The sequence below is a fragment of the Pseudopipra pipra genome, chromosome Z, assembly GCF_036250125.1.
Source record: "Pseudopipra pipra isolate bDixPip1 chromosome Z, bDixPip1.hap1, whole genome shotgun sequence".
NCBI lineage: Eukaryota > Metazoa > Chordata > Aves > Passeriformes > Pipridae > Pseudopipra > Pseudopipra pipra.
Window position 1 is genome coordinate 66,793,167 of NC_087581.1, and position 13,714 is coordinate 66,806,880.

At 40.1% G+C, this 13,714-nt stretch overlaps 1 protein-coding gene across 3 annotated transcripts in view; it reads left to right on the forward strand.

Annotated features, from left to right (window-relative positions):
* RNF38 (ring finger protein 38) overlaps positions 1 to 13,714 on the forward strand; it is a 105,863-nt gene that overhangs the window by 11,979 nt on the left and 80,170 nt on the right. The window contains exons 1-2 of one of the 3 annotated variants that reach the window (XM_064642129.1): positions 1,173 to 1,246; positions 2,899 to 2,983. The exons of 1 other annotated variant lie outside the window; for it this stretch is intronic. In XM_064642129.1, the coding sequence (XP_064498199.1) occupies positions 2,935 to 2,983 (49 nt within the window). In that variant the 5' untranslated portion in view covers positions 1,173 to 1,246; positions 2,899 to 2,934. Of the gene's footprint in view, positions 1 to 1,172; positions 1,247 to 2,898; positions 2,984 to 13,714 lie in introns of those variants that run through there. One more of the 3 variants, XM_064642130.1, reaches the window with a different exon arrangement.

Below are 13,714 nucleotides of genomic sequence, written 5' to 3' on the forward strand. Positions count from 1 at the left end.
GGCCTGTTATGTTTCTATGGATTTTCAGAATAAGGTGAATTGGCCAGCAAAGAGATACCAAAAGGACTGGACTATTTTTAAGTTCGATCTTCTAAAGATCTTGAATTTACACAGTTTTGGAGAAGAAATGTTGTCTAAGATTTATTACAGCTCTAAGACGAAGTTCTAGGATAACTGCTAAGGATTTTATGATCTCTGTAGACAGCAATAACTGAAAATACTTTTAATGCTGTTCAGTACTGTTGTTATGACCTGCTGAATATCTGTGTACTGACATGCTTTGATATTTATTATGCAGTGTCTTTGGAGTTACTGTTTAGGGTTGTCTATGCTACAAAGCTATGCTATGTTAACTTAATCAGTATAGCTAAAGGGGCAAGAATGGTCTTCTCAGACATGAAAGTGACTTTGAATCATTCATTCTGGGAGAGTTTGTCCTATTTTGAGAAACAGGATAAGTCACCGATATGAACATTTTGGTCCCATAACCCCACTGTTCTTGGGTTATTGACATGGTGCACCTGGAGAATTGTGGCTTACAGATGCACTTGCCTGTTCTCTTATGTAGACCACCAGCTCAGAGATGCTTGAAAGTTGAAGTTCCTTCCCGTTATGTGTGGTACTGAAAAGAAATTTCCAGTCACATGGGGGCCCATGTGGTGCCTTTGTGGAGTTTGTGTGTCAGCCCCTTCTCCATGCAGTCGGTCACTGTGATGAAATTAAGAGATGATTTCATATAAAACATTTGTGTTTTATGCCTTCATCTTGCTTTGCCTAACTCTTGCTGCCTTGGGTTTGCTGCTACTTGTGTTTAAAAATTTGGTACTCCTCTCAGCTCATTTAAGGAGTCATGCTGGAACCTCCTGGATTGATCTCATGGCTTTCCAAGCTTTTTCCTTGCTTTTGCTACCTCCCAGGACAGTTAAGGTTGTCCTTTTCAGGACTATTGGTGAAGGACTAAATTTCAAAGTGCAGTAAAAATCCTTTAGTGGGCTGAATTGCACGCCTTGCAGATTGTTATGCTCAGCATTCTTGTGACTACTGAAGCTTTTTATGTCCTCATTGGAGCTGTGACATCAAAATGGGAGAGCAATCTCATAGCCTCAGGAGAGGGGAACACTGGGACGTGTAGTTACCTGTTCTCCAGGGCTGTCCAAAGGTCTCAATGGAGAACACAGCGGGCTGAGGTTGAAGAAAGACCTTTGGGAGACATATTTCTGGGATGTGAAAGTGATTCTCAGCACTGGTAAATAAAATGCAGTCTTGCTCCAACTGCATGGACCCCCTGTGAGGATTGTGTATGAACACTGCAAAACTGGGCGTAGAACTTGGTTTTTATGGTGATAACAAGAAAGGTTTTTCACGTGAAGCAAACTGCTATTGTTATGAATTTATTACTTATAAAAGAAGGAGAAGTGGATTTTGGTTGGTGTATACACAAAAAAGAAATGTGGCACTTTGATCTCTGGTTAAGTCTGAACTCGTGGATTTTTGCTCTGACTACGGCATATTTTGTGTTGGAAAAACCTGAGTAGTGAGAGCTTGAATTCTAAATTTACTCACCCAAGCACTGCAGATGTTACTTTCTGGAAAGCATTGTGAAACAGAGCAGATGGAGGCAGATTTTGAGGAGTAGATTTGCTCTACTGTCTTCTGAAGTGTAGACATAATTCTCATCATCAACCACAAGCAGTCATGCTTCAACTTTGCAAATCAAGTATCATGAAAACAGAATTAATATGTGGTCTGTTTGTTGATTTCAGTGTTTATGGCTGTGTTTAGAGAGGCAAATGTGCTCTTGTACTGTGAAATCTGTGAAGGCAAGAGACGTTCTCTAGAATTCTGGAAGTCCAGTTGAACTTCATTACTATAGAGAGGCTACTAGAAGGCTTTGTTTTGCTTTGAAGATGACAGAGTGGCTGTTGAAAAGGGTAGTGTGTTGAAACAGAGGTGGGTAGCTCACCAGTCACAAGGTTATTTTTGTTCAAACTCTCCTTTCCATATGCATTTACGTCTCTGTTGAAATTTCCCTTTTTTTCCACTTGCTGTTATTGTTATTAACATACTGATGATCGTAAAGAAGGTTTGAGAGTTCAAAACAAGTTGACTGGTGGTAAATCCTGTGTCTGAAGTTCTAACTCTTCTCTTTTTTTTTTTCTTTTTTTTGGCACGTATGTGTTCAGTTTGTTTGCTGCTAGAGACAAGCAACACCTGCATGTGGGAATGCTCACAGGCAGACACACAGACTTAGATACTTCATATATAGAACAGTCACCTCTGTATCTCTTAAAAAGATCTGCTGTTCGGCAATGGCTACATTCCTTCACTTCTGATTGCCTCAGTCCATTATTTAAAGTATAAAAGTGGTTTGCTGAAACTGGCTCTATGAATTCCTAGAATTATGTGTGTTGAATGCATCGTAAACTTAGAGGGTTCTTTTTGTGCTGTTGTATAGCTAATGGCTTGCCTTTGGGACTGGCTGACCTGGCTACTCTGACACTTCTAGTTCTGTACACTACTTCATGAGATCTTGGCTTCAACTGAAATATGCCTAAAAGAAAACTAGACTTTTTTTAAATCTGTGTATATACTCAATGCATAAATCTGAGAGCCCTGTGTTCTGGACTGGAGAGAGCTATGCCTTCATTAAAAGCAACAGTGGTAGTTTGTTCAGTCGTGTAAAGATACTGGTAATAGCAGTCCCCATCAGAAGAAGTTAGTCACTTAAAATGTAGCCTGTTTATAACTGCAGTAATTTGTCCTCTTTCTCAAAGTTTTCATGTCAAAGGGGTATTTTTGATGCTAAGCTGCTAGATAAACAGCTGAAAACTGCTGAGGTATGTGGATATGTCACAGGTATTGGCTGACGTGCATCTGTGTTGCTGCTTTTGCTTTCAGATGTTACCATGAGTATCAGTTGGAGCACAAGGAGCTATGGTAGTAGGAGTGTTTGGGAGAGCTGGGTCTTGTTTACTTGAGAAAGGTAAGAGTGTGATGGGATTGTGGGAATTCCTGATGGAACAGATTGAGAATGGGTGTTAACTAGCCAGGCAAGATCATCAGGCAATGAAATACCTTACTAAGTTAAAAAAAAAAGGTATCATGAGCTGAAAATTTTCTGTAGCCTGTTACTGAATTAGGAGACATGAAGAAAATTCCAGAATGCAGTTCATTTGTGCAAAACATAAAAAATGAAAAACTTTGGAAACTAAAACAAAATCCAGTGGAGGAAGAAGGTTATATTATAGTGGGATAACTTTGACTGAACACCAGGTGCCCACCAAAGCCACTTTGTCACTCACCCTCCTCATCTGGACAGGGAAGAGAAAGTATGACAAAAGGGTCAGTAAATACAGTCATTGGCAAAACAGACTTGGTTTGGGGAAACTAATTTAATTAATTGCCAATCAAAAGGCCGAGAAGGATAGTGAAGAATGAAAACAAACCTTAAAACACCTTTCCCCCACCTCTCCCTTCTTCCCAGGTTCAGCTTCAACTCCAGACTTCTCTGCCTCTTCTGCCTGAGTGGCTCAGGAAAATGGGGAATGGGGGCTGTGGTCAGTTTATAGCACTTGGTCTCTGCTGCTCCTCCCTCCTCATGTTCTTCCCCAGCTCCAGCGTGAGGTCCCTCCCACAGGAGACAGTCCTCTGCCAACTTCTCCAGCATGAGTCCTTCTCATGGGCCACAGTTCTTCATGAGCTGCTCCAGTGTGGGCTTCCAGTGTGGTTACAGCCTCCTTCAGGCACATCCACCTGCTCACGTGTGGGGTCTGCTGTGAGCTGCAGTAGGACAGGCTGCCTCACCATAGTCTCCACCACAGGCTGCAGGAGAATTTCTGCTCCAGTGCCTGGAGCATCTCCTCTCCCTCCTTCTTCACTGACCCTGAGGTCTGCTTGGCTGCTGTTGTGCAGCACTTTTCCCCCCTATTTAAGTATGTTATCTCAGAGATGCAATCACCGTCACCAGTGGGCTTGGGCATGGCCAGTGGCAGTTCAGTTTTGGAGCTGGCTGGCACTGTCTCTTTTGTACATAGGGGAACCTTCTGACTTCTTCTGACAGAAATTAGCCCTGTACCAAAACCTTGCCATACAAGATGGCCTGGAAAAAATCTGGAATTATTCGCATAGGTAACCAATGGAGACAGACATTGCCTGTATGTATGTGTTATTTTTGCTGTCATGATTTTGTCACAACTCCAAGACAGTTGCTTGAAGAAGGAAATGGCTTTCCATAAGGTGTCCTGGAGCAAGATGAGGTGTGTGAAGGGGTGGGTGAAAAAGCTGAAGTAGGGAAGTAGAGTAAATTCAGCATGTTGTATTGTTTTGTGTGTGATTGCTTATGACATAAACACTTTGCTGCCTAGAAAAGATCTACAGCTGAAAAAGGGCAATGTAGTTGAACCCAAAAGCAGCTTGCATCTAAAATTGAAAATGAACTGCATTGCAGCCATTATATTGAATAAAGAAATGTGTATATACAGAAGGATCTAGATAAAGGCTATGAATCCTGCTTATGTTCTCTAGATTACTCACTTGTGAGAAATCTTAAGATACTGTATATAGTTAAAAGTTTGGCAGGGGGGAAAAGTCTGGAATTGTAAATAAAATAAAATAATCAAATTCAAAATGAAATGCTAAACCAAAACCTTTTGATGTAGAGAGAGATTGGTACATTGTGTCTTTTGCTTAGCTTTTGGGGGATTTCAGATTTTTAACTTTACCCTGAAGGCTTCCAGAAAGTTGTGGGGGTTTTGTGGTGGTGGTGTTTGTTTAAGACTTTTTGTGGTTTTTTGTTTTTTCTCCTCACACATCAAAGACAAAGCAACTGCAAGACTAACAAAGATGTAGAAATAATCCAGCTATATAAGTGGAATATAAAGAGTAGTGTTCAGACTAATCTGTGATTTTCAGTAAAATCTTCTTAAGACTGACCTGCTGCTCTGTCTTTTGATTGAAATTGCTGCACTTTGTCTGTTGTCTTTGTAAACGCAGTACCTAGATTCTTGTGTGTGTTTTTGCAAGAATCTTTTAAGTGGATTTTGTCTATCTAATGCCCGTCTTGTGGCCAAATGTCAATGGCTGTGATGTTCAGAGTAAACTTCAGAAGGCAGTCACATCCATCACAAGGACAGAAGGAGCTTTGATAACATATTTTCATGTAAGGACGGAGGTCAGCAATGTTGTCGACAGGACTGGAGAGTAATAAACAACACTGAAACCATGTCTGTGGAATAGTGCAGGGGTTTTTTAGTAAGGAGGAAGGGGAAACAGCTTCGTGCTTATAAGGAAGTTCTCCTTTCCGAGTAGCACTTGGTTTGCCTGCCAAGGATAAACTTTAGTATTTGTAAGGAACAGTTTGTGTTGCTGTGGGTGACCCATCTTGTGGGTGTAGGTGAAAATTGGCCCATTTTGAGCCTTTCCAAAATGCTGTGGCTTATCAAAGACATCTTTATTGTTTTTAGAAGATTTTATGCACTGTGTTTGAAGGATCAGTTTTTTGGTGGAATGAGTGGGTGTGGAACCTTTTCATGAACTCCTAGGTAAATGGTCTCTTTATGAAGCTTTCACCGTGATGATGCACAGACTCTTTATTCTAAAGAACACTGTCTGCATCCATTGCTAGAAGTGTTGCAATACTGTGCAGTCTCTTTCTTTGTATTGAGTGTGGTAGTGTGGGACCTTTGTGGCAAAACAGAGGAGGAAGGTGAAATCAAGACATGCTGCAAGAGCTTGTTTGGTTTGTGAAGTTTTTGTTAAGTGTTTGACTGGCTTTGGTTGCTTAAAGGCAGATAAGGACAGCTTTTGGCTTGTATGTGTGTGTTTTCTCTAATTCATGTCATGAGGCTCTGAATCAGGCATCCACCCCTTTATTAGCTATATAGAAACAGTGTAAGGAAGGTCCTTAAAAGTGTGTTTCTAGGGTCATAACTTCATGTACTTCTAATCTTCAGCTGGAGTAGCAGAGCTGCACATTGTCACCTGGCTTCTGACCCCCTTACTCCTAAAATATATGAATGAACTTCTGCAATTTAACAGTAGCAGCAGGTGTAAACTGAGGTAAATCACCTGTCCAGGGTCACAGGGTGTCCTTACAGATACATACCTACAATGTGTTGGAAGGCTGGAATTGTTTCTCTCATTGGTAGTGCTGCTGTAACCTGGGATCAAGAAATGAAAGGAAAGAGATTGCAACCACTTCTTTTCAGTCTGTGTGGTAACTTCTGGGTGATATTTGTTTCCTCCATTGTTCATCCGTTGTACCTATTATGATCTATTTTGATGGTCTTTAGGGGGCTACTAGGATATACACAGTAAACACAATAAACAAGTGCTTTGTAAAATTACATAAATAGTGATGGCATTGATTTGTTTATTTTTTTTATATTTATGTGGAAATAATGATAGAGATAGCATCAGTGCTGAAGGAACATACACTTGGGAACTTGGGGGCGAGAGAAAAAGGGAATAAACTTGTTTTTTTCAGGAAGAGTTTTTATTTTCTGTTGGATGGAGCTCTCCAGTAATGTGAAGGGAATGAAAAGTTTCACAGACATTGTGGCCTCAATGTGTGGGTATTTCTTTGACCTTAACCTTCATTTATGTGATTCAAATTGTTCATGAATCAAGAGAACTGATTGGTTTTTACTCTGTAACTGGAGTTTTGAGTAATCCTCACAGTTCAAGGGACTGAAGCTGAAGACCTCTCATTTTGAAGTGCTGGTCCTTCCTACCTAACCCCAAATAATACTGCAAAATGTAAGCTTGCAGGCTGGTAAATGCTAATCTCAGCTGCTGAGTGTAATTTTTACTGGACTCTGCTGTATGATTTGTTCATGTAGCCCCAGTGCTTTCCTTCTGTACAGTACTAGTACAAGCTTGGTGCTTTTTGCCTAGTGCTTGATATGCACAGGCAAGTATGATGTAAACCATGTTCAAAGCATGTAATGAATATTATTTCTTTCATATCAAGTAAAAGCCAGAAAACCTGAATTGCTCTTATCACCCAAAAGCGTGTTATAATTTCACAGAAGTATAATAACCCTATCATACAGAACTAACTATCTGACTGCACTGGTTTTTTTTCCCCCAGCTGAACTGTTTATTAAAAACATTTTAACATCGCAGTTATTTTCAACTTAGTCTTCATTCTCATAAGCTTTTTAGTGTGGTTGACATTATTGGAGAGAAACAGAGAATTTCCTGTAAAAACTAAGCAAGTTTCCCATCATAAGATGTGGCTTCTGTTATGAAAATAATGTAGACACATTGGCAGTTAGACAAGTGAGGATCTGTGTCTAGAAATTCAGAGCATAACTTAGTCATTTGATTCTAGGAGAAATAAAATTAAATGGTTATTGAAGCAAGCTGCTGATAGTACTTGAGTTATAAAATCTGAATTGTGCTTTTCTTTCTCAAAGTAGGTCTTGAAAGAAGATCTGTACCTAGGACTATCAGGAGCATTAAGCAAGACTTACAGTCTTTCTGATGTCTTCTGAGAGACTGCTTGTATTGAGAGCACTTATTTTAGTTGCTGCTCTGTGTTGTGCTCTCTTGAAAGGATACTTTGAACTCATTATAACATCCCACTATTGTCAGAAGTGGAAATCTTTTAGTATGAGACAGGTTAGCTTGTGTCTGGGAAGTGTTCTCTCCAGTTCCTTTTTTTCCACTGTTTAGTTTTGGTCATGCATACCCTTGTTTATTTCCTTGATACTCAGATCCTAACTCCTAATAACGTACTCCTACATTCCAACTTGTCTTACAATCCATCACTTCTGGGTGTCTTCAGGAAGAAGATAAACAAAGACATCAGTTCCTCTGGAAATGCTTTCTTCTCTCTTGACTTCTGCAGCCCTAATGTTATCTGGAATTCTCTCCTCTGGTTTCAGTTTGCAGGCATCTGAGCCCAGAAGGATCTGTCATGTACCAGGTGCTAAGCAATGTTCAGACTTCTCTCAGTCCTTGTATCCTGCTAGAAATCAACATCTGGCCCATGGTCATGTTTCAGGAAAATCACAGGGTTGATACCAGGCTTCTGAACCAGGAAATAACATGCCATGCTTTTTTCTTCATGACAGTCCTTTTACTTACATTGCTGTTGTGCTTGGAGAGGCCGTATTTTGCAAAGTGGTGCAAAAAAGAAAAACTGGTAGTCAAGCAGACTACTTTCGGAGTGGGGAGACAGTGTCATAAAGATTCTATCTGATTTGGGATTGGGAGATTGACCTGTTCAGGCACTTGTCAGTCTGATCAGACTCCTAAGCCTGTGGAAAACTGGTTGTGGTTAGTAAGCCACACAAAGTCTGTTAATGGGTGTCTTCTGCCAAGAAGGACTGCTGTCAGTCCCACTGTTGATGGCATGGTCTGTCTTGCAGCTTTACTGAGACCACACGAAAGTACTGAAGTACCTTCCAAAACCTGGAACCTGTCTGCAACTGGCTTAAAAATCCGGAGAGATGTTTATAGAAGGAGAACAATGATTTTTGGAGCATGTCGTTCTTGTTTTGTCAGATACAGGCTAGTCCTAAAACAGTCTAGATTGTACCTGTCCCATCATACTACCAAGCTTCAGGAAGTCCCGGTCGGGGGTGTTGAGTTGGAAGTCCCGTCAGGCACATTGTGTTCAGTGGACTGGACTTTTTCAAGGAACAGCAAGTAGCTTTTCTTGATCAACAGTCTTATTGGAACTCATGATATTCACTCAATCATCTGATACAAGAGCTGTAGAGTCCAGGTCTGTATGTGGTCTTTCTGCCCCTCCCCACACCCATCTACCTTGTCAGTGTTCTGTGACTCTAAATTACAGGCTCTTTAGAATGTACTTTTTAAGACACTGGAAAACTCTGAGTGTCTCCCATTTTCAGTCTTGTTCTTTAGTCTTTTTTTGATAAAATTCTCAGTGCAGAACTTCCGATGGAATTAACAGATGAACTAATAGAACATTTCCATTTAAGGGCAGGAAGGAAAAGGAAGTTTTTGGTCCACAAGTGTAGCTGGGATTATTTTTTTTTGTTGTGTGGATTCTTTTGTAGTTACTGGCACTGAATTTCATCAGTCACTTTATTTGCCCCTTACTTGCTACTGTTAAATCTTGTCATAATTCTGTTGTATTTGTGTTCCAATTGACCCCAGGTCATGTCTGTTAGTGATTTTTTATAGACTAGAAAATGAGGATTGCTTTGAAACTTTTAAGGCCTTGTCCATTAATTGCAGAATCATGCTAGACAGATGAGGATAAACGCTCCTTAGTTGAACAGTTCTGCCCACACTTAATCAAGCACATTTGCAAGTGCAAGTTTTTGGAACTGGCTGGGTCATGCAGGCTGCATGTGCTTTACTGACACAGTGCTGCCCTCCCTGCTCCTGAATAGAGCATGTCCTGAGGATATTCTGGAAATGTGGAGGCAGTGCCCTGGCAATGGGGAGAAAGGTTGCAACAGAGGTAGCTCCTGCTGATTTCACTCATGATTCTGTCTTGCTGCTTCTCTTTTTATCTCCTGGAAGGTATATGTTGGCCTTTCTCTGCTTTTACTTTGAAGTTACTTAAATGATTTTTCCTGTTTCAAATGATAAGTAACGGGGTCAATAGCCTTGATTTTAATTGCTGTGAATAATTAAGAGCTTTTATAGTAACCCATCACTGCTTCTTCAAGATGACTTACGAATCTACTGATCCCGCCTTCCCCTGCTTTCTGGGAATGTGTCCACTCCACATTCCACTGCTGGGATTGCCTCTTTTCCATGTCATTCTTAAGGAATATCCTAATAGAAAATGTTGCTTCAAGCCAGAGTGTACAAAGCTGTAATTTCACTAGAGTTGGATGGAGATTGGAAGATCTTAAAAAGTCTGCACAAATCTAGTGGTTTCCTCTGAAAAGTGCTTCCAGCTGTTATCTGTATTCCAATTTTAGACTGTGTTTTTGCACCTACTTGAGAAGCTTGGGTTCTGTCCACTAGTTGAATCCACTTGCTGCTTCCTAGAAATTAGCAATACCAAAAAATATGTCTCATGTTTGCTTTGTTTGTCTTTTAAAGAGAGAACAAAAGAATCCTTTCCATGCAGTAATTACCCCTCAGGGTAAATAACTGGAAATAACAGCGTAAATTTTTTTAGTAGGATTTAAACAATACCATTGAGGAGAAGTCTCCTGGATGTGATAGTGGTACACATAGGACAATCTCCCTTCTCTAAGAACTTTGTTCTTCAGAGGCAAAGTAAACTATATTCTGACAATGTTATTGTGAATATACTGACATCTCATTGAGTGAGTATCACAAAAAAAGGATGGACTGTGCCCTTATGGGCTCTTGCAGTAGTGTAAGTGCTGGAGGCAGGATTCCTATCTTGCATCTGCAGTTGAGCTAGTGGGAAGAGAAAAGGCAAAAGGATTCACCCGGGGGAGTTGCTGTACTCAATGTGGCAGCCACGTCCTTCGTGTTTTCCAAATAAGCTTTCACTGGAATGTTAAGCTTCCTGATACATAACATCTGCTTACTGTCCAACTTAAGAAATGAATGGATATTTGACTCTTCTGATAGATGGGGAAGCTGAAGCATCCTGTCTGGGATAGCATTAATACTTCCTATTAAAAAGAAGTCTTTGGTGAGGTGCAGATTATCATTAGCATGCCCGTGGACCTAGTCTACTGGCTAGGTGTTTAACATCACGTCATCAGTCCTGTGTTATTTGGTAATATGCCTCAGGTAGAAAGAAGGATGAATGACATAAATTTTGAAAAGTGCTGCAGTGAGAGAAATGGACATTTTGATATTTGTGTACAAGTGTATAGCAGGTCTAGTCATCGTAGCAAAGAATTGTGGCCCGTTTGAGGCCGAGAGAGAAAGAAAAATGAACAATGAAAGCAAGATGTGTGATACTGAACCACTGCGTGCCTAAAGGGTGAGCTTCCAAGAGCGCTCAGGAAACTTCTGTGCTGTAGTTTAGTTTTTTTTCTATAGCAATGCAAACATAGGGTAACTATTCTGTTTCTTGGTTCTGAGTTGGAAAAGACTTTTTAATGAACACGGTTCAACTCCTTAATGTTCAGGCAGTTATGTAAACTTTTTCCACTGCTATTTTTCTCCTGTGAGTAGGAGCTTCATGTCCCTGTGAAGTCTTAAGTTTTAAAACATCTTCTGTAATTTAGGAAACTGCAGGTTAAATATTGTGATGTGCGATTATCCCAGAAATTGTTAGAATATTTTTTATGTACTATTATCAAACAATATAGTTGTTTTAATCTTTAATTCATGCCAGATACACTTAGTGCTTTTTCCGGTTCCTGTTGTGTGAAAGCTCCTTCCAGGTAATTTTTTTTAGAACTTTTGCAAAGTTGTGCCCTCCTTAACTTACATTATGCACCTTGACCTTTTGCTTTCTCTTCTGATGTGTCTTTCCTGTAGTGTTCAGAGACATTATTCCCTGTTCGATCACTGACTTTCATACTGTTGTCTAAACCTGTGGCTCAGTGTTTTCAGGCATAAGTGTAGTCCTCATAGTTACCTCTTCTCTAAGTTAAAACGTGCTGGTCATTTTATGATCCCTTCATATCCTAATCATTCTTGCTGCAAGTTGCTGTGCTGTGTGCCAGGTTTGAGCACAACCTGGTGTGTATGCCTTTGACTCTTGCAGCTCTGTGTGTGCCTCCCTGGCAAATCCAGCTCTCTTGTAATCTTCACACCTCAGTCACTGAAAGGAGAGAAGTATATTAATGTGTAACCTGAAGTACCTCGTGAATGTGTTGTTGCTACCAACTTACTCACTCCTAACCTTTTAAGCCTTGTTCTGGCATCCTCTTTGTAGCCTCCTAGTGAATATGGTAAGCTATGTTACCCTCAGCCTAGCCTCAGGTGGTAGGCCTGAGTCCCATGGGTGTGCTGCATTGAACCCAACTGAGTATCCTGTTATGTGTGCACGTGCTTATCCCAATACCTTGATAATTAACCGCCTTAATTGTACAGGTTTTTTTTCATGTAGAGAGTGATTCAGAAAACATATAAATTCTGGAAAGATTGTATTGTTGAGTTCTCTGTGTTTCTTTGTTTCTGTGTCAAATATAGTCATTTGGAGGGGATGAAGACTTACCCAACTGCAAGCAAATGTCACACTGTACTCAAAATACTGTACTTTGAATCCCTCCTTCATTTTTCCTAGTAATAAATAGTGAAGGCCAGTTTAAGGTCTCTCTCACTTGTGTGACCTCACAACAAAGTTTCACAGTCTGAACTAGCAATCAGTATGTGCAATAAATAGCACTAAACTCCCTCCTTTGAGCAGTGCTGAAACTTAATCTTTTGACTTCTCTTAGAGCGTGGTATCTTCAGGTTTTCTGTTTGGAATTAATTGGAATTTTAAGCTCATGAAAAACACAATCTTTGATGCAAGAGCCCACCAATATATATAGCATTTTTTTTGAAGAGAACCATTCTTAATCCAAAAAACTTAATTTGCTTCTTTCCAATAGTTAGTCCTTGTACTGGATCACTGTACTGAATTACACCTTTTTCAGGCAAGAGCAGAGATACTGAGCAGTGTTGTAATGAATTCCCTTAATGCAAATAAATTGTATCATGGGCTTTATGACTCTGCAGGAAGAGCATCTGAATATGTGTGTAAATTCCATGTTTACAATGATTATGTCTTTGGCATTAGATCTCATTTTACTTTGCAGTCATTTATATAGGGTCCTCTACTTGGTAGCTGTGGCGCTCTTAGTTAAAACTTAGCAGAAATCGGCAAGCTGAAAAAGAGGAAATGTTTTGTGGAAGGCTTTTATAAGATTTCCAGGTTCTAATGAACAGTTGTTGCTCAAGGATCGTAGCCTTCCTATTTCTTGTCACACACATACCAGAATTAATTGATTGTGCATTCTTAAAATTGTGGATTCAGAACTTTTGCTACAACCCAGTAAGCCCAAATTATGCCTTTTTTAGAAGGAAGAATTAGGGCACAGTTATTTCTAGTTCTTGCATTGAACTTTTCTAAATTAACTGTTAAATTGAGCAGACATTAGAAACAGTCTTTCTAAATTCATGGCTTTTGATTGAATGTGTGTAGTTGGGAAACTGTTCTTTTACTATACCATTTCCTTTAATCTGGTATACTTGCCTCTTACTGAAGATAAAAATGACTTTTCATATTTTGTTGTTGCAAGGGAGAAGGTTCCAAATGCACATTAAAAAAACCCAAACCAAACAAACAAAAAATCCCCCAAAAAACAAACTGTGGGGTTTTCTTCCTTGTTCTCCAAATAGGCAGATAGCAGTATGATTTTGGAATAATTTCATTTTCTGCTGCCTCAATATATTCTCACCCTAAAGCAGGTGGACAGTATATTATGTTCTTGCATCCTCATTTGTGGGTTGCATGGTGTCTGGAGAAGTGGCCGAAACAACTAAAGTTTGGAGAGAAAAGTAATAGTTGTATTGCTATCGAGTTGAGACAACTCTGGTAGTGGGACTGAGGATTAGAGGCAGTGAGCACAAACTGCAACACAGCAGCTTCCTTCTGAACATTTGTGGGAGGGACTGCACTTTGGCACAGGTTGCCCAGGGATATTGTGGAGTCTCCCACCTTGGAGATACTCAGAAGCCCATCTGGATTTCGTGCTGGGCAACCTGCTCTAGGTATTGAGGCTTGAGCAAGGGGGTTGGATGAGATGACCTGCAGAGGTCACTTCCTTTTCCAGCCTCAGCTATTCTGTGATTCTTCAGT